The 27,507-nt window shown below is 51.6% G+C and overlaps 1 protein-coding gene across 5 annotated transcripts; it reads left to right on the forward strand.

Moving 5' to 3' along the window:
- On the forward strand, positions 1 to 27,186 carry NFRKB (nuclear factor related to kappaB binding protein). Of its 5 annotated transcripts, none has more exons than XM_038753500.1 (27): positions 1 to 44; positions 6,864 to 7,051; positions 7,285 to 7,440; positions 7,735 to 7,936; positions 10,495 to 10,622; positions 11,122 to 11,296; positions 11,973 to 12,074; positions 12,887 to 12,960; positions 13,756 to 13,840; positions 15,428 to 15,608; positions 16,162 to 16,270; positions 16,529 to 16,655; positions 16,907 to 16,972; positions 17,531 to 17,610; positions 17,715 to 17,758; positions 18,691 to 18,751; positions 19,276 to 19,450; positions 19,907 to 20,013; positions 20,243 to 20,366; positions 20,609 to 20,688; positions 20,890 to 21,110; positions 21,312 to 21,588; positions 22,911 to 23,129; positions 23,796 to 24,563; positions 25,210 to 25,316; positions 25,471 to 25,606; positions 25,679 to 27,186. In XM_038753500.1, the coding sequence occupies exons 3-27, from the start codon at positions 7,306 to 7,308 to the stop codon at positions 25,802 to 25,804; spliced, it is 3,909 nt and encodes a 1,302-aa protein (XP_038609428.1). In that variant the 5' UTR covers positions 1 to 44; positions 6,864 to 7,051; positions 7,285 to 7,305; the 3' UTR covers positions 25,805 to 27,186. The 5 variants fall into 5 exon arrangements, with proteins under 5 accessions (XP_038609428.1, XP_038609432.1, XP_038609431.1 ...); XM_038753504.1 differs by having other exon boundaries at positions 25,477 to 25,606; XM_038753503.1 differs by having other exon boundaries at positions 20,893 to 21,110.
- The last annotated feature ends 321 nt before the right edge of the window (positions 27,187 to 27,507 follow it).

The following is a 27,507-nucleotide window of genomic DNA, read 5'->3' on the forward strand; positions in this document are numbered from 1 at the left end:
TGGGAAGTGCTGCCTTGTGAGCGGCGCCGGCGGCGGCGGCCTAGGTGAGGCGGCGGAGCCCGAGGGGGCTCTGAGGGGACCTGAGGGGGTTTCGGGGGGGGGGGGGCTTCATAATAATAATAATAATAATCGCGTTTATTAAGCGCTTACTATGTGCAAAGCACTGTACTAAGCGCCGGGGAGATTACAAGATCAGGTTGCCCCACGGGGGGCTCACAGTCTTAATCCCCATTTTACAGATGAGGGAACCAGAGAAGTGAAGTGATTTGCCTAAAGTCACACAGCTGACAATTCGTTTAGACTGTGAGCCCACTCTTTTAGACTGTGAGCCCACTGTTGTGTAGGGACTGTCTCTATATGTTGCCAACTTGTACTTCCCAAGCGCTTAGTACAGTGCTCTGCACACAGTAAGCGCTCAGTAAATACGATTGATGATGATAATTGGCAGAGTCGGGATTCGAACCCATGACCCCTGACTTCAAAGCCCGGGCCATTTCCACTGAGCCACGCTGCTTCTCTTAAGGTTCATCTTACCTCCTTCCCTTCCCCACAGCACCTGTATATATGTTTGTACATATTTATTACTCTATTTATTTTACTTGTACATATCTATTCTATTCTATTTTGTCAGTATGTTTGGTTTTGTTCTCTGTCTCCCCCTTTTCGACTGTGAGCCCACTGTTGGGTTGGGACTGTCTATGTTGACAACTTGTACTTCCCAAGCACTTAGTACAGTGCTCTGCACACAGTTAGTGCTCAATAAATACGATTGATTGATTCCCGGCGCCCGCCGCCATGACCAGCCTGCCCGGAGCCCCGTCCCCGGGAAGTGGGGGCTGGGGGGACCCGGGAGTCCAGTCTGGGGGGCATCTGGAAAATGGGCATGAAGACCCTGGGCCCCACGTGGGACAACCTCCTCACCACCGGGCCTCCTCCTCGCCTGTCCCGCCGCCGACCCCTGGCCCACGTCCTCTATTCTATTTATTTTATTTTGTTAGTATGTTTGGTTTTGTTCTCTGTCTCCCCCTTCTAGACTGTGAGCCTACTGTTGGGTAGGGACTGTCTCTATGTGTTGCCGACTTGTACTTCCCAAGCGCTTAGTACAGTGCTCTGCACACAGTAAGCGCTTAATAAATACGATTGATTGATTCTGGCCTGGAGTAATAATAATAATAATAATGGCATTTATTAAAAGCCTACGACGTGCAAAGCACTCTTCTAAGCGCTCGGGAGGCTACGAGGTCATCAGGTTGCCCCGCGGGGGGCTCACAGTCTTCATCCCCATTTCACAATTAAGGGAACTGAGGCCCAGAGAAGTTAAGTGACCTGCCCAAAGTCACCCAGCTGACAGTCGGCGGAGCCGGGATTTGAACCCGTGACCTCTGACTCCAAAGCCCGGGCCCTTTCCACTGAGCGACGCCGCTTCTCGTCCTCATTCATTCAGTCGTATTTATTGAGCGCCTACTGTGTGCAGAACACTGGACTAAACACTTGGGAAGGACAATTCGGCCACAGATAAAGACAGTGTCTCCCCAACAACGGGCTCACAGGACTGTCTCTATATGTTGCCAACTTGTACTTCCCAAGCGCTTAGTACAGTGATCTGCACACAGTAAGCGCTCAATAAATACGATTGATTGATTGATTGATAGAAGGGGGAGACAGACAACAAAACAAAACAATAACGTCAGAATAGATAAATAGAATTATCTTCTCTCCACACATCTGCCAAACTAACTCTTATTCCCCTCAAAGCCCTACTGAGAGCTCACCTCCTCCGAGGAGCCTTCCCAGACTGTGCACCCCCTTATAATAATAATAATGGTATTTGTTAAGCACTTACTATGTGCAAAGCACTGTTCTAAGCGCTGGGGGGATACAAGGTGATCAGGTTGTCCCACGTGGAGCTCACAGTCTTAATCCCCATTTTTCAGATGAGGTAACTGAGGCACAGAGAAGTTAAGTGACTTGCCCAAAGTCACACAGCTGACAATTGGCAGAGCTGGGATAAGAACCCATGACCTCTGACTCCCAAGCCCCGGCTCTTTTACCGCTGAGCCATGCTGCTTCTCTATCTTCTCCTCCTCCTCCTCTCCCCATCACCCCCGCTCCCTCCCTCTGCCCTATCCCCTTCCCCACCCCCCAGCACTTGTGTATATTTGTACATATTTATTACTCTATTGTATTAATGATGTGTATATATCTATAATTCTATTTACCTATTTTGATGTTATTGTTTTGTTTTGTTGTCTGTCTCCCCCTTCTAGACTGTGAGCCTGTTGTTGGATGGGGACTGTCTCTCTTGCCAAATTGTACTTTCCAAGCGCTTAGTACAGTGCACACCGTAAGTGCTCAATAAATACGATTGAATGAATGACAACCTAATTACCTTATATCTATCCCAGCGTTTAGAACAGTGCTTGGCACATAGTAGGCGCCTAACAAATATCATCATCATCATAAATGCTTAACAGATACCGTTTAGACTGTGAATCTGGTGTTGGGCCGGGATGATCTCTAGCTGTTGCTGAATTGTACTTTCCAAGCGTTTAGTCCAGTGCTCTGCGCACAGGAAGCGCTCAATAAATACAATTGAATGAATGAATGAACTGGGGAGAGGCACAGGGTGGCTGGTGGGAGGGTGGGGGGCTCTGCCTGAGATTAGAAGGAAGAGGAGTTTGGGGAAAAGAAGCAGGGTCCCCTTCTTCAAGGCCCCTTCCTGTTGAGTTCAAGGGGGCATGGAAAGTCATAATAATAATGATGATGGTATTTGATAAGCGCTTACTATGTGCCAGGCACTGTTTGAAATGCTGGGGGAGATGCAGGGTAATCAGGTTGTCCCACGTGGGGCTCACAGTCTTAACCCCCCTTTTACAGATGAGGGAACTGAGGCACAGAGAAGTGAAGTGACTTGGCCAGACTCACACAGCGGACAAGTGGCGGAGTTGGGATTAGAACCCATGACCTCTGACTCCCAAGCCTGGGCTCTTACCACTAAGCCCCGCTCCATTTGACTGGGCACCTAGTGGCTTCTCCAAACCAAGAAAGTGGCTCTGAGGGCAGGCGTGATTCTCCTCTCCTGTAGTGGGTACCTACCTGGTTGTTGGAGAAGATGCATCATTTGGACGTAGTAATAGGCAAATTTCCCATTTTTCATATAGGTCCACGTTCCCCTTAAGGTCATCTACCTTGTCTATACCTTATCCAGTAATTATTATTCATAATAATGAAATACCACTGATTGATCTGTACTAGAGAAGCAGCATGGTCTAAAGGATAGAGGGGAGTCAGAAGCTTGTGGGTTCTAATCCTGGGTCTGCCACTTGTCTGCTGTATGACCTTATAACTTAGGTCACTTCACTTCTCTGTGCCTCAGTTTCCTCATCTGTAAGGTGGGGATTAAGATCATAAACCCCATGTGGGACAGGGGCTGTGTCCAACCTGACAAATTTACATCTTTCCCAGTGCTTAGTACAGTGCCTGGCAACATAGTAAGCTCTTACAATTTTTAATACCTAGTACAGTGCTTGTTATATAGTAAATGCTTTACAAATACCACAGTTATGATTATTATCATCAGTGGTTTTGATTGGGTGTTTACTATGTGCAGAGCACTGTACTAAGCACTTCGGAGAGTACAGTACAACAGAAGTGGCAGACACTATTTTGCTAGTGTTACCACTGTTACAGTCTTTGGGGATTTTGAGTCAAACTCAGGCCAGTAAAGAAGGCAAAAATGCTGCCTTCCCTGCTTGTCCAGTCTGATACTCTCCCAAACGCCTAGTACACTGCTTTGCACACAGTAAGCGCTCAGTAAATACAATTGAATGAATGAATCTTTGTTCCTCACGGGCGTGAGGAGCAGAGATTCTGAGGAGAGGGAACAGATTATGATTTGCAGAATGTGCTTTGCCCACAGTAAGCGCTCAATAGATACCATTGATGAGTGAGGAAAGATTCAGGTTGATGTGTTCATATCACTCTGACCGCTGGGGTAGAAGAGTCACGTAAATAAGAGTTCACTTTTTCTGCCCAGACAGAAAACCATCCTGCTATGACCTTTTGGGTCCCCCCATACAAATGTGCAGTTAGTGCCAATTTAAAAGCTGAAGTACAGTTCTCCTAAGTGGGGGTAACGTTCTGGGAAAATCTTGCACTAAGGAAGACTCACGTTATGGTATTCAGTCAGTCAGTGATATTTATCAAGCGCTTACTTTGTGCAGAATACTGTACTAAGTGCTTGGGGTAGTACAATACAGCAGAATTAGAAGACACATTCCTTGCCCATAATGAGCGTACAGTCTAGAGGGGGAGATGGACATTAATATGAACATATAAGTAATTTATAATATATAAATATATAAAATATATGATAATATTCATATCCATTCATTCATTCAATCGTATTTATTGAGCACTTACTGTGTGCAGAGCACTGTACTAAGCGCTTGGGAAGTACAAGTTGGCAACATATAGAGACGGTCCCTTCCCAACAGTGGGCTCACAGTCTAGTAGGGGGAGACAGAACAAAACAAAACATATTACCAAAATAAAATAAATAGAATAAATATGTACAAATAAAATAAATAAATAGAGTAATAAATGCATACAAACATATATACCTATATACAGGTGCTGTGGGGAGGGGAAGGAGGTAAGGCGGGGGAGTTGGAGGGGGGAGGAGGGGGAGAGGAAGGAGAGGGCTCAGTCTGGGAAGTTCTGGAGGAGGTGAGCTCTCAGTAGGGCCCTGAAGGGAGGAAGAGAGCTAGCTTGGCGGATGTGCGGAGGGAGGGCATTCCAGGCCAGGGGGATGTTGTGGGCCGGGGGTCGACGGCGGGACAGGCGAGAATGAGGCACGGTGAGGAGATCAGCGGCAGAGGAGCAGAGGGTGCGGGCTGGGCAGTAGAAGGAGAGAAGGGAGGTGAGGTAGGAGAGGGCGAGGTGATGGAGACCCTTGAAGCCGAGGGTGAGGAGTTTCTGCCTGATGCGTAGGTTGATTGGTAGCCACTGGAGATTTTTGAGGAGGGGAGTAACATGCCCAGAGCGTTTCTGCAAAAAGACAATCCGGGAAGCGGCGTGAAGTATGGATTGAAGAGGGGAGAGACAGGAGGATGGGAGTTATCCACTAGACTGTAAGCTCCACAAGGGTAGGGATCGTGTCTACCAACTCTGTGTTACAGCACTCTCATACATAGTACTCATAGTACCTCTCTCTCGATGACCTGTCTCTCTGGTCTGGCTGCTGCAGTGGCCTCCTGGCACTCCAGTGCTGTGTCACGTTGTAGTAGACAGTGCTTTACTGGACCCCTAAATCATTCATTCAATTCAGTCATATTTATTGAGCGCTTACTGCATTTATGCTGCCCTCCTTGCTTGTGTGTGCTCCCTTTCAGGTCTCCCTATGGCAGCTGCTTGGGTATCCTGTTATTGCACTTTGGCCTCACATGACTTTCGTGGCAAAACTTTGTCACTGAGAGCTTTGCCTCCATGCTGGAAGCTGATTGGATCACAGGACTTCGTTGTTGGTTAATCATAGTCTAGTGGATAGAGCATGGGCTTGGGAGTCAGAAGGACCTGGGTTCTAATCTTGACTACCACTGATCTGCTGTGTGACCTTGGACAAGTCACTTGACTTCTCTGTGCCTCAGTTGCCTCATCTGTAAAATGGGGATTAAGACTGTGAGCCCAGTGTGGTACAGGGATTGTGTGAGCCCACTGTTGGGTAGGGACTGTCTCTATGTGATGCCAATTTGTACTTCCCAAGCGCTTAGTACAGTGCTCTGCACATAGTAAGCGCTCAATAAATACGATTGATTGATTACCTTGTATCTACCCCAGTGCTTAGTATAGTGCCCGGCATATAGTGCTTAACAAGTATCGCAGTTGTTATTATTATTGTTGTTAGCATTATTATTCCCAGTAATAATATTATCAGTCTCATGGTGCCATTTGAAGTTGAGTCTGGTTTGTGGGTGAAGCTGGTGAAATTGTTTAAGAAGGCCCCAGTTATTGTCTTTTGTGGTAGGTCCAGGCCTCTCAGCTGAGGGATTTGGGGAGAAGGTTTAATCGGAAGCTGACTATAATGTGTCGTGCAGTTAATGGTATTCTTTAGGCAAATGAAGGTATTACCTCATCAGTAGCCTGTGGGATGCTTTGGGGATAAACATCACTAGGATGCTGAGGTTGCTCTGTGAGTTTCTGATTTGGCTAGGAATTTCTTCCAGAGATTCGGTGCTGTACCTATGAAGACTAAACTGCCTAGCTCCAGGGCGATTTTGATTCTGTTTCCCGGGGCCCTATCCAAACCCCCTGTAAAGGGGCTTGTTGCTGTGCTTGGAGCCCTCCCTGTAAATTTAGTAGCTGCTGTTGAACCATCTGTGACTGGACTCTGACTCAAAGATACAGGAGGAGAGGTTGGTGAGGATAGCGAGAGAGAATAGTGAAAACGGCAGTGAGTTCAGAGAGGAAAGGCTTATGCAAGAGATCTCGTGAAGGAAGGAAAGGCAGGATTTAACCATCACTCGGACACAAGAGGCAAGGGATAGTGTCAGGACAAAATGACTGACGACGGGATCCTGGGATGCAGTCGGTTCCCTGGCAGAGAGGCAGTGCTCCCAGCAACAGAGCTTCGCCGAACGGGACGTGGGAGGAGAATGGAGGAGAGAAGGATACCTAAGCAACCATGAACCGAAAGGGGGCTGATGCCAGCAGGGGGAACAGAATGAATTATTTAAAGCAAAGAGACACAGAGTAACCCCAAAGCTGTAGAGATTCGGGGGACTGAGATCAAGGTTGCTCCAGCCATGTTGTGGGGAAGAAGGAGGGCAAGCCAAGAGTTCAGTTTTATCCGTGTTGATTTTTAGGTGCCTCCAAGACATCGCGGTGGAGTTATGTGACTGACCCGAGAGAGGAGAATTCAGAACAGGAGAGATAAATTGGGGAGCCATCCACACGGACACGGTTGTCCAAACCATGAAAGTGACTGCGACCCCGAAGGGAGCAAATGTTGAGTGAGAAGAGAAGGGCTGTGAAGAAATCTCACATTTAGAGGGTGAGTGATGGAGAAGGGGTGGTTGGAGAGGTGGGAGACAAATGAGGAAAGAACTGTGCCTTGGAAACCAAGGTGAGAAAGGATCAGAGGAGAGAAAGGTGGTCATCTGTGTCATGTAAATCCGAAATTAAGCAAGATGAGGATGTTTTTTTGCCAAGTCCTCCGGGTTATAGTCATCTTCACGGCTGTTCTAACAGTTGGTCCACAAGGTCTAACCGCGTGTTTCTGTGTAGTGACCTTGTGTAGGGCGAACAATGGATTCTCTGGATCACATGCTGACAGACCCCCTGGAGCTGGGTCCCTGTGGAGATGGCCACGGTACCCGGATTATGGAGGACTGCATGTTGGGAGGCACCAGAGTTAGCTTGCCAGAAGATCTGCTGGAGGATGTGAGTAGCCCTACCCAAGCCCTTCGGTTCACAGCTCCCTGAGATGCGGTTTCCTGAATCTTAAACAGAGGACGTCAGGTTAGTGGTAGAGCTGGAAAAGGGACGTTGATCTCTTGCCATTCCTCTCCACCAGGCCCCACTCCCTCCTATGTACATTTACTGCCCATTACGAGACTTCGTCCTACAGTCCACCTGGGAGCTCTGAGGAAGGAGAATGGCAAGATTTGAGGGAGGCTCCTCAGTGCACCCATTTTCCTGGTTTTGACTGTCTCACTTGCTTTTGTCTCCCCTCAGCCTGAGATCTTCTTCGACGTCGTCAGCCTTTCGACCTGGCAGGAGGTGCTGAGCGACTCACAGCGGGAACACCTGCAGCAGTTCCTGCCTCGCTTCCCCGAAGGCAGCGTTGAGCAGCACGACCAGCTCATCTCAGCCCTGTTCAGTGGGGAGAACTTCCGTTTCGGGAATCCCCTGCACATTGCCCAGAAGCTCTTTCGAGGTCAGTGGGAGTGGGCCGAGGGGGCAGTGGCAGTATGGCTAGAAGCGAGTAATGCTCAGAGGGGAGCTTCCTGTTGCCCATTTTGTTGATAATAATAGTAATGGTATGTATTAAACGCCTACTATGTGCCAGGCACTGTACTAAGCGCTGGGGTGAATACAGGCAAATCGGGTTGGATTCAGTCCCTGTCCCACATGAGGCTCACATTCTCGCTCCCCATTTTATGGATGAAGTAACTGAGGCACAGATAAGTGAAATGACTTGCCCAAGGTCACACAGCAGCCAAGTTGCAGAACCGGGATTAGAACCCATGACCTTCTGACTCCCAGGCCCGTGCTCTATCTACTAGGCCATGCTGCTTCTCGATTCAAGTGCCATTTTGTCAGAGCTTGCCTCTCGTGTAGAGAGTATTGCAGTAAAAGAACCCAATGGGTGTAGTCTACTCTTACCATATTTTTGTCACTTTCAATCTTCTTGACTTCCCTCTTAGCTGTCTCCCCCTTTCCTATCTGCTCTCTTCTCCTACCACAGTTGGCTCAATTTGGTCTTCCCAAGATAACCTTACTCACGACTCTCCTGTCCCCAGCCCGTTGCCCACAGCTTTCTGCCTTCACGACTCTCTCTTCACCCTCAGCTTTGCCAAGCACCTCCCTCCGCCCCACCCCGCCCTCCCAGTGGTATTTGTTAAGCGCTTACTACATGCTAGGCACTTTATGAAGCGCTGGTGTAGTGAGAAGCTAATCAGGTTCAACACAACCCATGTCCCAGATGGGGCTCATGGTCTTAATCCCCATTTGACAGAAGAGGTAACTGAGGCACAGAGAAGTGAAGTGACTTGCCAAAGGTCACACAGCAGACAACTGGCAGAGCTGGGATTAGAACCCAGGTTCTTCTGACTCCCAGGCCCAGGCTCTATCCACTAGGGCACTCTGCTCTTTCTCTTCCCTTCCAAACCCTTCTAAAAAGTCACCTCAGAGAGGCATTCACAGTCCAAGCCCCTCTAGTTCTGGTCATGCCACTGCATGTGCCACCTCAGCACTCCTCTGTACATCTGTTGACTTCTCTATGTCATGGCCCGCTTTGGCTTTTTTTGTTTGTCACTACTCTTTTACCTAATCTTTATTTGGCAATTTGTATCCCCCAGTCTCCCTTTGTTAAGATTATGAAGTCCTTGGTAGTTGAGACCACTTTTTGTTCTTCTGTATATTTATGAGAAGCAGCATTGCATGGTGGTTAGAGCAAGGGCCTGGGAGTCAGAAGGTCATGGGTTCCAATCTCAGCTCTGCCACGTGCCTGCTGTATGACCTTGGGCAAGTCACTTCACTTCTCTGTGCCTCAGTTCCCTCACCTGTAAAATGAGGATTGAAACTGTGAGCCCCATGTGGGACAGGGACTGTGTCCAACCCAATATGCTTGTACCCACCCCAGCGCTTAGTACAGTGCTTGGCATTCATTCATTCAATCATATTTATTGAGCACTTACTGTGTGCAGAGCACTGTACTAAGCACTTGGCACATAGAAAGCGCTTAACAGGGATCCAGCACAGTGTTCTGCACATAGGCATTGGATAAATGTTAAAGATGATTCTGATAACTCCTCCGTGGACATGTATCACTCCAAATTGCTTACCGCGTTGCCCGTACCCTGGAATCAGGGTTGGGGGGCACCAATCAGCTGGGGATTTCAGGAAGAGGGGATGGCAGCCGAATAGGTGCAGAGACAAATCATTAGTGCTGATAATGAACATTTCTCAAGAATTCGTGTCAGGCTGTTGTCTGCTGAGGTGAAAGTGAAGCACAGCTGTCCTTTCTTTTCCCTGCCAGTTGTAGTCGGTGACTCTTGGTTGTTGTAGTAGTAGTGCTACTGATTGAGCACCCACAGTGGGCAGTGCACTGTATTAAGTGCTTGGGAAAGTTCAGAAGATGCACGAGACACATTCCGTGCCCTCCACTCTAACACGGAAGAAACACATAAAAGTATTTGCAGATCGATTCATTAGAATGTCATTGACTGAACAATTAAAATTAGGCATCTACATACAAGATGTCTTCATACACAAGAAGTGACGTGGCCTGGTGGATAAAGCATGACCTGGGAGAGGACCTGGGTTCTGATCCCGGCTCTGCCACCTGCCTGCTGTGACCTTGTCACTTCATTTCTCTGTGCCTCAGTTATCTCGTCTGTAAGATGCAGATTAAGCCCTCCTCCCTCCAATTTAGACTGTGAGCCCCATGTGGGACAGGGACAGTGTCTGACCTGCTTATCTTGTACCAACTCCAATGCCAAGTACAATACTTGTCCCACAGTAAGCACTTAACAAGTACCATTGGAAAAAAAATGTACCACTGAAGAAAGCGATAAATAAATATGCAAGGGGATGTTGGATTGATGTTACTCTGGGTGTTGGGAGTTATTCAGGGGTTGCAAAACAGGAGCAGAACCCCTTCAGAGGTATGTTATTTGTCATTGACCTTTGAATGTCTAAGGTGAATGCTTATCCTTGCCCTCTGTGCGCTCTCTCTCTGTCTGTCTGCTTGTCTCACTCATTGTTTCTCAGATGGACACTTTAACCCTGAGGTGGTAAAGTACCGGCAGCTATGCTTCAAGTCTCAGTACAAGCGCTACCTGAACACTCAGCAGCAGTACTTTCACCGACTGCTGAAGCAAATTCTCGCCTCGCGCAGCGTGAGTGTTTGAGATACCAGGGGAGGGGAAGAAATGAAAACCTGGGGAAGAAGCAAAAGAGACAGCTTTCATTTAGCTTGAGTGGCGTGGAAGCCGCTTTGGTGACAGTATCGGTTTTTAAAACCCTTCCACCTTTAATTTGAAGCCTTAGAAAACCAAGGTGCAGAGGATTCCTGAATTATATGAACTCCTTTAGGGTCCCTGAAGCATTTACTGAGGACAGTTTAAACCCCACAGAATGGAAGGGGCCAGAATGCAGTTCAGCCTCTGAATAGAAGTACTTAAAATTTCCCTTTTTGTGACTTACCTGTGTCCATTGCCAAAATGGTATTGAGACTTTAGGCGATGTCCTTTGTGTTGGGTGGAACTCAGTGGCTAAGGTTCGCCGTGGGCTAGGAGGGCTGGCATTGATCCTGACAGGATTACTGGAGGTTGGTATAGCCCATGCAGGTAGTAAGTGCCCACTGATCTCTCTCTTTCCCTCTCTCGATCCTTCCAGAATCTCTTGGAGATGGCTCGGAGGAGCGGCCCTGCCCTGCCTCCAAGACGGAAACGGCCCTCCCTGTCCTGCACTCCCGAGGAGCGGGAACGACGTACCCAGCAGCGTTATCTCAAAGTCCTGCGGGAAGTGAAAGAGGAGTGTGGAGACAGCACCTTGTCCTCAGATGAAGAGGGTGAGTATCCTCGAGAGCCGGCTGGGATGGACTGGCATCACCGCTCTCTGGAGCCAGACATCACCCCATTCCCCCCGAGCCAAGAAGGCTTCTAAGATTCCTTTGTGTGGGGGATGGAGAACGGGACTTCCGGCCCATTGTCTGAAGGTGCCCATGGAAACTTCCCAGCAGAGTTGGGAATGGTGAGGAGTGTGTGTTCCTCTTGATGTCTGGGTGTGACCTGGCATGCCCAGGACCCTCTTCTGCGTGCCTTATTGTGCCACTTGGAAGAACTACTTTTTTCCTTTTGGGAAGACTAGTAGCGGCTGTTGGCCTGCCTTGATGCGAACCCATCACTTTCGGTTGAATTGAAGATTCTCTTCGTGGGTGAGCTGTTTAAATGGCCTCAGTGTGCTCCAGTTCATCTGGGGAAGGGTCAGAAGGGAATGGTGGCACTCTGACCTCCCTGTGTCTGTCTTATCCGTCAATCAGTGGTACTTATTGAGCGCTTCCTGTGTGCAGTGCGCTGAACTAAGCACTTGGGAGAGTACAACAGAGTTGGTAGCCATGTTCCCTGCCCACAAGAAGCTTACAATCTAGAAGGGCTTAGCCCCCTGGCGCCCAACTGGCCACTTACCTAGTGTCCCCTGTGAGTTCATGGCCACTTTGGATTTCCAAGAACAATTTTCTTTTGAAGATCTCAGCTCATGGCCTCCCAGCTCTCCGGCTCGCTCCCCTAGCCCTGCGGTGCCCCTGAGGGTGGTGCCCACCTTGTCGACATTGGACATGAAAACAGCAGGTGAGCAAGGAACTGGGGTAATGGTGTTGCAGGGAATTGGGTGAGGTGGGGTGGGCGAATTAATCTGAGAGCTCCTCATGGAGTTGAGTGAATGATTCCTTACTGGTTGTGTGGAAGCTTCAGTGACCTCCTAAGCCTCCCACTTAGGTAGGGAAATTTTTATCAAGTTTTGTCATTTGTAATAGTCGAGTACTTTCATTTTATCTTTTTCCCCCAATATATTTTGGTTAAAGAGATGTCAAAATGTTACTTTCCTTAATCAATCAACAGTATTTACTGAGGGCTTACTGTGCGTAAAGCATTGTACTAAGCGCAAACAGTACATGGGAGTTGGTAGCCAGGTTCCCTGCCCACAAGGACCTTTTCTCTTACTCAGAAGAATGATAATGTGATACAGATGAGTTGTGGAGAGACATGGTAACATTTTTACTCTGTGCCTTTCCCAGATGACCGCCAGAGAGTTTCTGTCATTCTTGAAATGCGAAGGTGGTTTGAAAGCCCAGTAGTTGATCTAACTCTGGCTAATCCTGAGCAAGAAAGCCTATGTGAGAAGGACATTAGAATTTATTTGAAGTCAAGGAGCAAGCTAGGATTTGGAACCTGAGTGAAATAGCAAATGATTCCTGATGGCTTACCAGAGGGACAGATCCCATTCTTAGGAGCAGACTGAGCCTCTGGGACCTGCATGCAAGATGTGTTTCAGGAAAGGCAGGATGTTGAATTCTGGGAGTTGACAGGATTCAGGCACAGGAATCAGTAGTGTGTTTTGTGAAACTTAGGCAGACAGTGATATTGGCTTCATTCTGACTTAGATAAGATAGAGCTGGGGGACAATGACCTGAAGATAATGCTGAAGAAGCACCATGAGAAGCGGAAACACCAACCAGTAAGTGTCCGTGGGCATGGAGGGCTGTGCACCATGCAGTTAAATAGGCCAGAAGCCTTAGGCCCAAACGGATTCTGTCCCTTCCTGTTCCTCCCTTTCCTTTTAGCATGTCTTTGCATATGTGTCATTATTGTTGTCTGCAAATATTTGTTCCACCCTTGGGTAATATATACAAACTGGATTTTTCAGATTTAAAAGTAGGGGTAGTAATTATCTGGTTTGCCTTTTTTTTTGAGTAAAAATAGGGTCTACCTTTTAAAAATTCTGGTTTCATTTTTATTATGATTCACACAAGCAGTGGAGCTTCAGGCTCTTCTCTGGGTTGTGTTTGGGAGGAATAGGACATATTTTATATACCTGCAGGATGGGGAGGGGAAGTTTGTCTTTGTAAGTAGGCAACAGCTGAGACAGTGAGCATGTGTGAGCTCCCCAGGTGAGAAAGTGCTCAGGGAAATCTTGTGGTGAGAGGGGAGGGGTGGGAACCAGCAGGGGAGGTGAGAGTAAGGAAACAGTGCCACAGAAGCCATGGCCAGAGACAGAATCCAGGAAGGGGAAGTCTCTGTCCCTCAGGTGGCTTCCTTGCAGTAAGATAAGGACGTATCTACTGTCTCTGGCATCATCACCACCAGAAATGACAGCTCCAACGTAGCATCACTTTGGCTGAACTGGGCCCTTGGACAGCCAGTAATGACAATTGTATTTGCATTTCTTTTGGGTGGGACACTGAAACCCTCAGCCATTCCTTGCCTTTTTGTCCCTGGCCTCAGTTACTGAACCTCTGCACCTCTCATTTAGGATCACCCCGACCTTTTAACAGGGGACCTGACGCTGAATGACATCATGACCCGAGTCAATGCCGGAAGGAAGGGCTCCTTAGCAGGTAAGTGGCTTGTTCCTTTTGTTGTTAAAAAAGTGGTATTTGTGAAATGCTTACTATGTGACAGTCACTGCAGTAAGCACTGGGGTAGATACAAGCTAATGGGGTTGGACACGATCCCTTCCCTCCATAGGGCTCCCAGTCTTCATCCCCATTTTGCAGATGAGGTAACTGAGGCACAGAGAAGTGAAGTGACTTGCCCAAGGTCACACAGCAGACAAGTGGCAGAGCCAGGATTGGAATCCAGGTCCTCTGACTCCCAGGCCTATGCTCTTTCCCCTAGGCCACGCTGTGGGTGGGCTGGCTCAGTACAACAGTTGCCAAAACAGAACGTAGTAGTCAATCAGCGGTATTTATTTAGTGCTTACTGTGTGCCGAGCACTGTATGAAGCTGATGGAAGAGACCAATACATTAGAGTTAGTAGATGCCTCCCTAAGGATCTCACAGTCTAAAGGGGAAGGCAGGTATTAAAATAAAATACTGATGGAGGAATGAATGAGTGTAAGGATATGTACTTAAAATGCCGCAGAGTTGGGATGAATGTCAAGCTCCCAAAGGTTCAGATCCTGGTGGACAGAGGCCGTGTCTACCAACTCTTATTGTACTCTCCCAAGCACTTAGTAGAGTGCTCTGCACATAGTAAGTGCTCCATAAATACTGTTGATTAATGACTGATTGAAAGATCCAAGGTCATAGGCAGCAGAGAAGGGGGAAATGAAGTCTCAATCGGGGAAGGCCTATTGGAGGATATCTCTTTAGGAGTAAAGAAAAAACGTCAAGCGTGTCGTGAGGAGGAAGACGCAATTTTCTCCTGGGTCATAAAATGTGTTTTGTTACCGCTACTTGCAGTTTGAAGTTCATGTCAAATCTTTGCAACAGTTCATGTGCTTACTGACATGTGGAAGCCAAGCTGCCATCTTGAGTGCAGGGTGCCTTGTCTTCTGGGAATTTTATGCCATTGTTTTGGGGTGGCGGGTTTTTTTTTTTTTGATATTTGTTAAGAAGCACTTGTTATGTTCCAGACAGACACTGTATTAAGTGCTGGAGTTCATGCATGCTAATCAGGTTGGACACCATCCCTATCTGACATAGGGCTCACAGTCTTAATCCCCATTTTACAGATTAGGTAACTGAGACAGAGAGAAGTTAAGTGATTTGCCCAAGATCACACAGCAGACAGGCAGCGGAGCCAGGATTAGAATCCAGGTCCTTCTGTTTCCTGGCCCATGCTCTATCCAGTAGGCCACTGTACGTCTGTCTTCGCAGTGTTACTGCGTGCCTAAATTCCTAGTCTGGGAGATAGAGAAAAATCTGTACATTCTTCATTGAGATCTCCCTCTCCTTGTTTCTCTGTCCACCTAAATGGGTAAAATATTGCTACTTGGTTAATTGGTTTTTCAAAAGGGCAGTAAAGTCCTTTACGACCCACTGTGTCCCCAGAGGCAGAGAGGACCGGACTGTAATTGTAGATTTGTTCCCACAGTCTGTCGAAGGCCTGGCTGGAAACGTCTGAACCAAGGCTCTGGAGGAAGAGTAAACCCAGCCTGGAGGCCTGTCTTTTCACTTGCTCACTCTCCTTTCCCTTCCAGCCCTGTTTGACATGGCCATCCTTAAGAAGAAGGTGAAAGAGAAGGAAGAGAAGAAGAAGAAGAAGCTGAAAGTGATCAAGTCAGAGGTGGAGGATCTGGCTGAGCCTCTGAGCAACGCAGATGGGATCCCATCCCTGTCTCAGGCCCCATCCCCTCTGCCAATACCTGCCATCAAGGAAGAGTAAGTGAGAGACTGTGGCCCCTCAGCTGGGGGGGAAGGAGGGAATGGTAATGGGAGAGGTATCCTTTACAGAGGATTAATATCTGCAGTGCTCAGTTCTCACCTTTAAGACCAGTTGTTGGGCCTCTGGACAGTAAGGTCGTTATGGGCAGGGAAGGTGTCCCCTAATTCTGTTGTACTCTCCCAAGTGCTTATCTGCATCTAGTAAGTGCTCAATTAATACCATTGATTGATTGATTGAGCAGTCTTGGTTCTGAGAGTATAGTGTATTGAACAGCTAATGTCTTAAGCACCCTTCTTGAGCTCTGATGGATTGCTCTCTGGGCCATGGGTGATGGCGGCATGCGGGGAAGGGGCCTCTGGGTTTCACAGTCTGGAAGTAATATCTTTTTCTCCCCCATTGATTGGTAAGCTCCTCAAGGACAAGGAATGCGTGTCTTGCTAATGATGTGGTTTTTCAAGCTCTTAAAACGGTGCCTAGCGCTTCAGAGGCACTTGGTCATTGATGGATTGAGATCCAGCCTTTTCAGTTGTTAAATCCGTCTTCTCACAGACCCCTGGAAGATCTCAAGCCCTGCCTTGGAATCAATGAAATTTCTTCCAGTTTTTTCTGCCTCCTCTTGGAGATTCTGCTCCTGGAGGGACAAGCTAGTCTCCCCATGGTAAGAGAGCAAGAGAAAGCCAACTCAAAAATAGGAACACTGGGGTCAGGGGAGGAGGAGGCATCCTGGTGGAGAGGCGGAGAAGTCTACCTTCCGGGCCTAGAGTTGTTTCCCTGTTTTGGTTTACGGCAACATCCCTGGGGAAATTTCCAAGCCAGCGGGTCTCCCCACCTTCTCCCATCCTCCTGAGATCCAACTTCCCCATGGAATCAGTTGTGGGTGGGGGTCCGATGCCCTGCTGGGCACTCTGTTTTTCAGCTGGAGGAGCGCATCCTGGATTGGCAGTCATCTCCCGCCAGCACCCTCAACAGCTGGTTCTCCTCAGCATCCAATTGGGCAGAGCTGGTGTTACCTGCCCTGCAGTACCTCACTGGAGACAGCCAAGGTGAGGCTCTGGCTCTCGCCAGCTGGGGCAGCGGGCATTCTCTCATCTCACTAAGTCTTTGCAGGCTGCTGGTGCTTCCTGCTGCCACCCTGACCCTCTTGGTGGGGTTCAGAGGCGCATTCCTGCAAGTCGTAAGTAGAGATGGTGTACTTCGCAGCTTAGGCCAAGTTCCAGCTGTCTGTGAGTCAGTGGGCTATAGAGAGACAGGGCGGAGTGAATGCAACAAGCTCGTGTGATCCGTGTCTTTGCAGCCATCCCTTCCAGCTTCTCTCCGTTTGTCGAGTTCAAGGAGAAAACCCAGCAGTGGAAGTTGCTCGGTGAGTACTCCAGGGAATCGGGCGTCTCCCATGGCCTTCTCAGTGCTCTTCCCCCCTCTGGTCACTGATACCCCAGAGAGCAACCAAGAAGTCAGCAACAGCCACTCCTCACGTGGTTGATGTCCTGCAAAGGGTCTCCCGTTGAAGAGCCTGCAGGAAGCCCGTGAAGAGCAGACTCCTGGAGAAGTGGATCTTTCCCTGGGGCAGAAGTTGTGAGCTGTGGTCTGGTGGAGAGCGTCACAAAATTTGGTTTCGTTGGCCTGTTTTGGTGTACTCTGGTGCTTGGAGTCAGGAGACGTGGGTCCTGAGCCCAGCTCTGCCACTGGCCTGCTGGGTGATCCTGGGCAAGTCACCGCACCTCTCTGGGCTTCGGGGTCTTCATCTGTAAATTGGGGTTAAAATACTCGGTCTCCTGTCTTGTTATATTGTGAGCCCCGTTTGGGACCGGGGACTTGGTCAAATCCGATTCTTTCGTATTTACCCTGGCTCTTAGCCCAGTGCCTGACACCTAGAACTAGCTTAATAAATGCCATAACCAACTCATCTGTCTCTTCACAGGCTCATACCACGACAACGAGAAGGAGTTAACTGCACTCTTCCAGCTGTGGCTGGAGACTAAAGATCAGACCTTTTGCAAGGTAAAGTTTCCCGAAAGTCCTCCCTGGGGCCCGTGGCGGTCCAGTGGTTCTGTGAAACTGCAAACCACCAATGGCTCTTGCTGACCTTACCCATCCTCCCACAGGAAAACGAAGACAGCTTGGACGCCACGACACCAGTTTCCCGGGTGTAAGTGCCAGGGCGAGAGACGGTCCCTGCAGGGCGAGTTTAATGCAGTGGAGCCCCGGGTGGTTGGGAGACTTGAAAGGATACAGTCCTTTCCGTTCCCTGTCCTGGGGGGAGAAGCTGCTAAGCTTAGGCCTTTTGGGCTTATCACTGGCCTTTGGCCCCCATGGCCTGTCCCGGAGAGCCGGGGTGAGTTCTACCAGCAGTGGTTCTTTCCAAGTTTTCATCTGAGGTTCTCGAAGCCTGGCATTCACTGGACTGGGCTGCCTGGGAGCCTGCGTGCCAGCTCTAGGGACGGACAGAGCGGGCGTCGCCTGGGGCCGTCAGGTTTAAGGAGCTGCCAAGGTGATGTTGAGCATCACCCTCCACGGAAGCACTTTTCCGGGTGGGCCGTGAGAGAGGCTGCCGAAGGGCAGCCTGCCCTGCTGCCCCAGTGATCCGCTCTTTAAGCCCCTCTGTCCCTGGACCGAGCCCAGCCTGGATTGGACCCCAGCACCAGTAGCCCCCAAGCTCGATTTGGAGAGGGAGAGAATCAAGAAGTGGGAGGAGCTAATGGGGGCAGCAGTTAGTCACGCCCTTCCACCTTCCCTCCATCCCACCGCCCCCATCAGGGCTGCAAAACTCAGGTTTGCCTGGGGCCACTGGACTGAGCCGGCCCTGAGCAGAGGAAGCCTAGGTGATGAGAAGGATGCCAGGCACTGGCATGTTTTCCCAATGGTGATGGCTAAATGAGTCTGTTGCCCCCCCCACCCCCTTTCCTGCTCTTCCCATTCACCGTGGGACCCCCGGAGCCAGAAGGCCTTGGGGGAAATGGCAGTTATGGCAAGCCCTTGGTCAAAGTTGGCAGTCTCTCCCTGGCCCTGGTCAGGGGTAGCAGGCTAAGGAAAAGTTCCAGGTTGCCAGGGCTCAACGCTGATGCCAGTTCTGTGTTTCAGAAGGACTGACTACGTGGTCCGGCCAAGCACAGGGGAAGAGAAACGAGTGTTCCAGGAGCAGGTGAGGTACCTTGGAAAGGCGGGTGGTTTGGGGGCTGGGATGGAATGGAATGGGGTGGGAGGGGAAGGGAAGAAGCCTTAGAGCCAGCTAAACTTTGGCCCAGCTACTCCATTTTTAGTTTTCAGTGGGAGGAAAGCCAGCCTCATCTCCAGCGAATTGGCTGGCACCAGGGATTTGGGGGAAGCATGGAAAAGATTCACCATTTTTTTGACAGTAGTATCCCTCCCCGACTCCAGTTTCCATAGAGGACAGGATGGGCTCGTCGGCTCAAACCTGGGGGTCAGAAGGGTCATCCAGGGGTCTCCTCCTGACCGACTCTCTGCCAGTTGGCAGTGAAGAGAGATGGACCCAAGGCCATCGATTATGATAAAGTCCTCACGGGCATGATCTTCTCCTTTTGTGATTCAGAACGGGTGCCGGGGGAATGCAGTTGATTCATTCATTCAGTCATATTTATTGAGCGCTTATTGTGTGCAAAGCAATGTACTAAGCGCATTCGTCGGACCTCTTCTTGTCTGGGACAGGAGCGCTTCCGCTACAGCCAACCTCACAAGGCTTTCACCTTCCGCCTGCACGGCTTTGAGTCCGTGGTGGGGCCCGTCAAGGGCGTGTTCGACAAGGAGACTTCCCTCAATAAAGCGCGGGAGCACTCCCTGCTGCGCTCTGACCGGCCTGCGTACGTCACCATCCTGTCCCTCGGTAAGGCCCCCCCATGCTTACTTGAGGGGAACAGCTCTGAGAGCGATGCTACTACTGCCACGATGCTGTCAGCTTTGGCCAGGGAATGCCTCCTGCGGCCACCAGGTGGTGCCTCGGTCCCGGGCACGAACTCGATGTGGAAGAGGTTTGGGGTGAGTTTTCTTGAGCCTCAGGAGTGGCCTGGACTGGGGCTTTGGCCTAAGGTGACTGTCCATAGAGATCATGCTTTAAATCTTTAAGGAGTCTGAGTTGTCTTACGTATGACTCCTCCCTTTCGTGTAGAGAGAACTCTCCCTGAGTACCAACAGGGCAAGAGGATGGCAGACTGCCCTGTGATAAGGAACACGGGGGTGTGGTGGGGAGATAAGGAATTCAGGTGCTGTTTCCCCTCCCCTGGAAGGAGGGGAGAGGGGCTGAGGTCTAGGTTGCCTCAACTGTGTCCTCTCCAACTCCCAGTAAGGGATGCTGCGGCCCGGCTTCCCAATGGAGAGGGCACCCGGGCTGAGATCTGCGAGCTGCTCAAGGACTCCCAGTTCCTCGCCCCAGATGTCACAAGTACCCAGGTGAGCTGGTGTCTTCAGCCCAGCGGCCCCTCCCTCGGGGAAGAAGCTGGGATCACCATGCCTGATCCTCCCCCACCCCGAGACGGCCCTCTGCCGTCTCTATCAACTTAGGCCTCGGTGCCCGGTTGGTATTAGAGTGGAATGTCCGTCCCAGAGCCGTCTGCGTCGGGGGATCTGCGGCTCGGAATTGGGGAGCTCCTTTCCACTGAGCCCCGCTCCCGGTCCCCAGGTGAACACAGTGGTGAGTGGTGCTCTGGATCGGCTGCACTATGAGAAAGACCCGTGTGTCAAGTACGACATCGGGCGCAAGCTATGGATCTACTTGCACCGGAAAAGGAGCGAGGAAGAGTTTGGTATGGGGGCGCCTTTGGGCAGAGTGCGTTGGTCTACAGGAATGTGGATGGGGGGCCTTGGGCTGGACTGTCTGTTTCCCTTCCGCTCCCTCTGGAGAGGCATTCAGAGTGGGTGGGAGGAGGTAGAAGGCGGGACTCTTCCTCCCGGCACGTCTGCTCTGCCAAGACTGAGCCACATGGGCTCTGCTTAAATCTGTCTCCTCATGGCTCAGCCGGGGCTTACCACGCGTTCTTGTCCACAGAGCGGATTCACCAGGCCCAGGCAGTTGCAGCCAAAGCTCGGAAAGCCCTTCAGCAAAAACCCAAGCCCCCAGCCAAATTGGTAAGCCACTGTGTTTGGGTGGGGAGATAGAGAAATCAATCAGTCATATTTATCGAGCGCTTACTGAGTGCACAGCACTGTACTGAACACTTGGGAAAGCAGGGAATGTATCTTCTGAGTTTACGGTCTAGAGGGAGTCCTTTCTTCACCCTCTTCCCTGCCAAACTTGTACCTCTGTTCCCATTTGTCATCTTGTTCCAGAAGTCCAGCAGCAAGGAAAGCTCAGTGAAAGTCCTCAGCAGCGGCACCTCAGAGCAGAGCCAGCTGAGCCTCAGCGACTCCAGCATGCCACCCACGCCGGTCACCCCCGTGACCCCCACCACCCCGGCCCTGCCAGCTACTCCCATCTCTCCTCCGCCGATGGCAGGAATCAGCAAGAGCACTTCCGGTGTCGGCCCCGAACCGGCTAAACCCAGCCCAAGGTGAGTTCGACCCTTCTTCACTTTCTCAAGCGCTCGTGTCAGTGACAACCACTGGCTGCACGGTGAATACCACTAGCAAATCAGTGAATATCACTGGCTGGTCAGTGAATGCCACTGGAAGATCAGTGAATGCCACCGGCTGCTCGATTTCTCCCTTCCTCCAGCCACACCCTCTAAACTCTATCTTCCCTCTCCTTCTAGCGTTCTCCTGGTGTCCTCCCCGACCGTGCCTCAACTGGGAACGTTGCTCTCCTCGACGACTCCCAGCAGCCAGGCTCCCCCGACCTCTCAGTCTGCTGCCCGGGTGGTGAGCCACTCCGGTCCGTCCGGACTCCCCCAAGTTCGGGTGGTGACCCAGTCCAGTCTGCCCAGCGTCTCCCAGCAGCCCACGGGGGCAGCACAGCCATTGCCTCAGATGCCGGTGGGGCCGCAGATCCGGGTGCCAGCCACCGCCACACAAACCAAAGTGGTCCCTCAGGTGAGCAGGGAAACCATCCACCCATCCATTTGCCCATTGGCGATATCCAGCAGAGACGGGTAGCCAGTTATTCAGTCAGTTGTTTATTCTGATGACTTGGTTTGTTTTTTGACTGAGTTTTTGTGGTATTTGTTAAACATCCATTCAGTTGTATTTATTGAGCACTTACTGTGCCAGGCACTGTACTAGACGCTGGGGTAGATGCAAGCTAATCAGGTTGGACACAGTCCCCTTCCCACGTGGGGCTCACAGCCTCAATTCCCCGTTTTATAGATGAGGAACTTAGGCACAGAGAAATGAAGTGGCTTGCCCAGGGTCACACAGCAGAGAAACGGTGGAGCCGGGATTAGGAGACAGGATTAGAACCCGGGTCCTTCTGAATTCCAGGTCCATGCTCTTTCTACGAGGCCATGCTGCTTCTTGTACTAGTTTTATTTATATGTCAGTGTTCAGTGTGTGAGCGTCAGGTCCTTTTTGTGCAGGGAGCGAGTCACATGCTTCTGTTTCATTTTCCCGAGTTCTCAGTTATGTGTGCCGCCCGGACTGTGCCCTGTAAATTCCAGAGACGCAGTGCTGAGCGCTGGGGAAGTGGAATCCAACCAGTCACGGAAGAGTCTTCAATCAATCAATCGTATTTATTGAGCGCTTACTGTGTGCAGAGCACTGTACTAAGCGCTTGGGAAGTACAAGTTGGCAACATATAGAGACAGTCCCTACCCAATAGTGGGCTCACAGTCTAAAAGAGTGGGCTCGCAGTCTAAAAGGTCTTCCTTTTCCTCCTCCCACCGGGAGTGTTTGCTGGGCAGGGAAACGTCTTGGCCCCTCTGAGGAGCTGCTGGAGTTTGAAGCTCGTTGCTTCATCACCTTCGCCATCTTCTCTAGTAATAGGATCTCTGAAGGGTTTGGAAAACGCAGAACCCTCTTCTGCGATCTTATTTTCCTCTGGGCAACTCTGAGGCCCGCTGGCCTGGTGGGGGTAGCTTTGCATAAGGAACCCCACCCCCACCCCCCCCAGCCCTCCCTGGCCCCGAAGGTGGAAAGTGAAGCGGTTGGCCTTATCCTGCCCAGAAGCAAAGCCCAGTTCTAGGCTGGAACTAGGGTCCTCACGTGGCAGGTGGTTGCCGAGCCACTTGGCCCCATGCCCTCACTCCGGAAGGGAGCCTGTGCAGTTGGCAGCACTGAAGATGGCGGTGGCTGGAGATGACAGCCTGGGTGCGCTGGGAGGATCGGCTCCAGGCGGCTCCCCTCGGGAGGGTGCCGGCCTGGAGCTGAGGAGTTCTCTGTGGGGGTCTGTGTATGCTGAACATCTGGTCTTGTGGCAGGCGGTGATGGCGACGGTTCCGGGGAAGACCCAGACCTCCACGGCCCAGGTGCTGCAGCGACCAGCGGTGGGCCAGACAGGTCTCACTGTGACAAGTCTCCCCCCTGCCACGGCCACCTCCACCAGCAAACCAGCCACCAGTTCCCCGGGCAGCTCAGCCCCAACTTCCTCTGCCGCCACCGTCATCCAGAACGTCACCGGACAGAACATCATCAAGCAGGTGGTCAGAGGACTGTGTCGGGAGTGGGCCGCCCTGTGTGGGAGCCCAGGGCCACGGGATCAGGGGACAGTGGGGGGGCAGCACAAGGAAGCAGACCTGGGCCGAGTGTATTTCCGACACATCTGCAGTGGCACCAAGATGCTCTGTTACAGGGCCAGAGTTTAATTTGGGGTGTTCTCACAATCAAATATTAAATGACACCAAGCAAGCCATTTCTGCTTTCTGGGCTTCACCGTCCCCAGTTTCAACTGCCCCAAATGGCCTTCTGGTCAGACTGTGTGGATGACCTAGGTAACGTCTCTATGCTAGGCTTAGAGGAAGGCTGCAAGTCAGGCGGTACGAAGGCTGGGTGGAGAAGAGTTCATCAGGACAGCAACCAGGCAGCTGGCCAAGAGGGCTTGGGCCAGGAGAGGCAAGAAAGAGTTAGACTGGCTTAGCCTGTTCCTGACTATTGCTGCCCCTCTCCCCATCCTGCGGGTTAGCGGGACAGGAGGGAGGGGAGAAAGAAAAGACACGAGACACGTCCTGATCCCCAATCTCCTTTTGAACTGTGTTCACTGAGAGGTAAAAGGCTCAGGCAGGAACAGGTTGGGCACCTCAGCCACGCCATATGTGTCTCCGATCCTGTCGGTTGCTATACCTCAATGCCTCACTTTCCTCCTGCAGGTGGCCATCACCGGGCAGCTGGGGGTGAAGCCCCAGGCTGGCAGTGGCATTCCACTCACGGCCACTAACTTCTGCATCCAAGGCAAAGATGTATTGCGCCTGCCACCCTCCTCCATCACCACCGACGCCAAGGGCCAGACGGTGTTGCGCATCACCCCGGACATGATGGCCACCTTGACCAAATCCCAGGTTACCACGGTCAAACTGACCCAGGACCTCTTTGGGGCCAGAAGTGGCACAACAGGCAAAGGGATCTCTGCTACCCTCCACGTTACCTCCAACCCGGTTCATGCTGCCGACGCCACGGCCAAGGCCACTTCCATCAGTGCCCCGTCATCCAGCCCGGCAGGCACCACGGTGGTCAAAGTGACCCCTGACCTCAAAGCCACTGAAACCTCAGGTTCAGCTTTCCGCTTGATGCCTGCCCTCGGTGTGAGTGTGGCAGACCAGAAAGGCAAAACCACCGTACCTTCTAGCGAGGCCAAACCAGCTGCCACCATCCGCATAGTGCAGGGGCTGGGAGTCATGCCCCCCAAGGCGGGCCAGACCATCACCGTCGCCACCCATGCCAAGCAAGGGGTGGCGGCGGCCAGCGGGGCGGGGGCGGTCCACACCTCGGCGGTGTCCCTGCCCAGCATGAGCGCAGCCGTGTCAAAAGCTGTGGCAGTTGCTTCCGGGGCGGCGGGTACCCCCATCAGCATTGGGACTGGAGCGACCACCGTCCGCCAAGTGCCTGTCAGCACCACAGTCGTGTCCACCTCCCAGGCAGTAAGTCCACAGTATTGCTGCCGGGCCCCAGCCTCCTTCATTCCTCCCTTCAATCCAGCTATCCTACTCTGTTCCTATCAGCGTGGGTGTGTACAGCTTAGCCGTCCTCTTTTGTAAGAGGTGACACACCCAACCCCCCGACTCCCTTCATCTGCCCTAAACCAATTTATGTCTATCTTCATCAGTTTATGGGCTGGGCTTCCTTCACCGGGCCGATGGGTGGGCATGTGCACGTACACAACGTGGATTTGGGGCGAACACCCGAGTTGGGCTAGCCTTCTAAGCCTGCGCCCAGCCTGTTCCAACTTTGTGAGATGGAAAGTGCCCGCTTCTCCTTTTTTACGGTCGCAGTGCCTGCTGGGACACTTCGGCCCAGGTTTCCTCCTTTGGGAATGGAAGAATGGCACGCCAGCCCCCAGAGCAGATCATTCGTGACTTTGTACTGGTCGGCGGCTCCCCCTTGGCTCAGGGCTCAGCTGCCACCCAGCGGGAAGACAGGATAGCTGTGGGAGGGAACGATCGAGGGCCCCAGGGAATCCTCTCCTCGACTCAGCGGCATCACGTCTTTGGCTCTCGGGAGTTTCTCGGCCTCCTGACTTGTTAGCTCCTCCCTCACACTCCGTTACCTCATATGTTCTCCATCCAGGGAAAGCTGCCAGCACGGATTACGGTGCCGCTGTCAGTCATCAGCCAGCCCATGAAGGGCAAGAGCGTCGTCACGGCCCCTCTTATCAAAGGCAACCTCGGAGCCAAGTGAGTTCCATGGTGGTTGGGCAGGGTCAAGGGGGTGGGGGCGAGCTCGGGGGGTCCCGGACCTCTGTGGCCTTGCTGTCTGGAGGAGGGTGGGGCAGAAGGAAGAGGGAGGCTCCAGGGCTATCCCTGACCACCTGCCATACTCTTTCTGAAGCATCAGTGGATTGGGTCGCAACATCATCCTCACCACCATGCCAGCGGGCACCAAGCTGATTGCCGGGAACAAACCCGTCAGCTTCCTCACTGCCCAGCAGCTGCAGCAGCTCCAGCAGCAAGGCCAGGCCACCCAGGTAAGGGCCCTACTGCCCCCACTTCTCTCACCCGTCCCCTAAGACCGAGTGACCCATTCTCCCTGCCAACAGGTGCGGATCCAGACGGTCCCAGCCTCCCACCTGCAACAGGGAACGGGTTCCGGAGCTTCCAAGGCCGTCTCCACTGTCGTCGTTACCACCACCCCATCCCCCAAGCAGGCGTCAGACCAGCAGTGAGCCCACCAGTGGGGAGAAAACAGATGACTTTCCAACAGCTGCTCCCAGCTGGTCCTCCCCACTCCAAGGGGACGGGAGTCGGGTCACACTCACCGGGCCCTGCGGCTCCAGGAGGGACAGGCCAGTGGTGGGGGGTGGGGCGTGGGGACGGGGAGAGCAGTCAACCAGGTTCTGCAGCCTGGCGGACTGGGAGAAAATGCAGAGATGGCACCCGACTCACTCCGGCATTCACGGGTCAGCTCCCAACTAGCCTAGAGCCTAGAGTCTCTGGTAGAGTGGGACACGGCCTAAGTCCCACTGAACAAGCCAAAGTTCCCCCCTCCTCCGTGGGTGTGGACCGAGTTTGCATAGGAGGGGATCCCCAGGAGAGGCCTCTGGGAGCCAAGCCTCATCCTGTGTAGGGTGGTGGCTAGCGGTTTCTAGCCTTCAGTTACGTTCCACCGGTCCTTTCTACCCCCGGTCAGCCGGAGATGAGCTCTAGGCTTTGGATGACGTCGTGTGTCCAGACGGAGAATTTTATATAACTTATTGTTGGTTTTTATTATTATTATTAAATAAATCATATTGCACTTCTGCCTCAACCAGAAACTTGGGCTTGCACCCCTAAACAGCGCATTCTCTTCAGCCCCAAGTGGGGGCATTAGTAGGCCTTTCAGCAGTAAGCTCAGTTGGGGCCAGCCTTCAGGGTACCAGGATTAAAGGGGGAGGAGCCGAGCAAATTCCAAGGAACAAGGAGATGAAGAAGGTTGGAATTTTCTGGAAGGGAAATAGGCTCGTTGTGGACAGCAGAGCAAACTCCAAGGAATCAGGAGATGAGGAAGGTTGGATTTTCTGGAAGGGAAAAAAAGCTCAACTGGAGAGGGATAAACTCGTTGTGTTGTACTCTCCCAGCTTAGTTCAGTGCTCTGCACACCGTGAAAGCCCAATAAATGCGATTGATTGATTAATTGATTGAAATGGTACTTGAAATGGCCTGGTAGTAGATGGGGCCCCCAGAGGGAGTGGAACACACTGGTACTAACTCTCTGCTCTCTTTCTGCAGACTTTGCTCCTTTTTAATCACGGGCCATCTAGACTCATTCAAGAGCCAGCCCGCAGGGTTGCTTTTACAACCCCCTGCTGAGGCCCAAGCATTGTTCATTTCAAAGGTACAGTCCCTCTCCTCCTCTCCCTCCTGTCCTGGCAGTGCAGGCAGGAGGCTGCCTCTGAGCCCCTGCCCAAGGTCTGGTGCTCCACCATGCAGGATCGACCCCACTGATCAGCTATCATGTGGGCTTTGTCCTCTAGTTTGTGTTTCCTCATCCACCAGTAGGGGGTCGGGCAATGCTCTGACTGCTGTTTTTTAAAATGTAATATATAATTAAATGCCCTGCCTGTCAACATGATTTGCTTCATTGTCAGAATGGGGGCGAAGCCGAATTTCCTGGGATGTTGCTGAAGCAGAAGGGATTGGGTAGGGGTACTTGGTTCTGCACCACCTGACATCCAGAGTGGACAGGGAGGAGTTCAGAGTTCAGAGAGGGCAAGTGGGTGGAGCTGCCAAGCTGCGGGAGGCAAAGCCAGGCTGGGGGGAAGTGGGTGGGGTGGTGCTGGAGAGCTGATCCAAAGGGGTGGGTGTTGGCTGGATGGAATAGGGCTCAGCTGGTCAATCAGTGGTGTTTATTGAGCCTTTACTGTGTCCAGAACACTGAACAAAACTCTTG

Source organism: Tachyglossus aculeatus, chromosome 11, assembly GCF_015852505.1.
Source record: "Tachyglossus aculeatus isolate mTacAcu1 chromosome 11, mTacAcu1.pri, whole genome shotgun sequence".
NCBI lineage: Eukaryota > Metazoa > Chordata > Mammalia > Monotremata > Tachyglossidae > Tachyglossus > Tachyglossus aculeatus.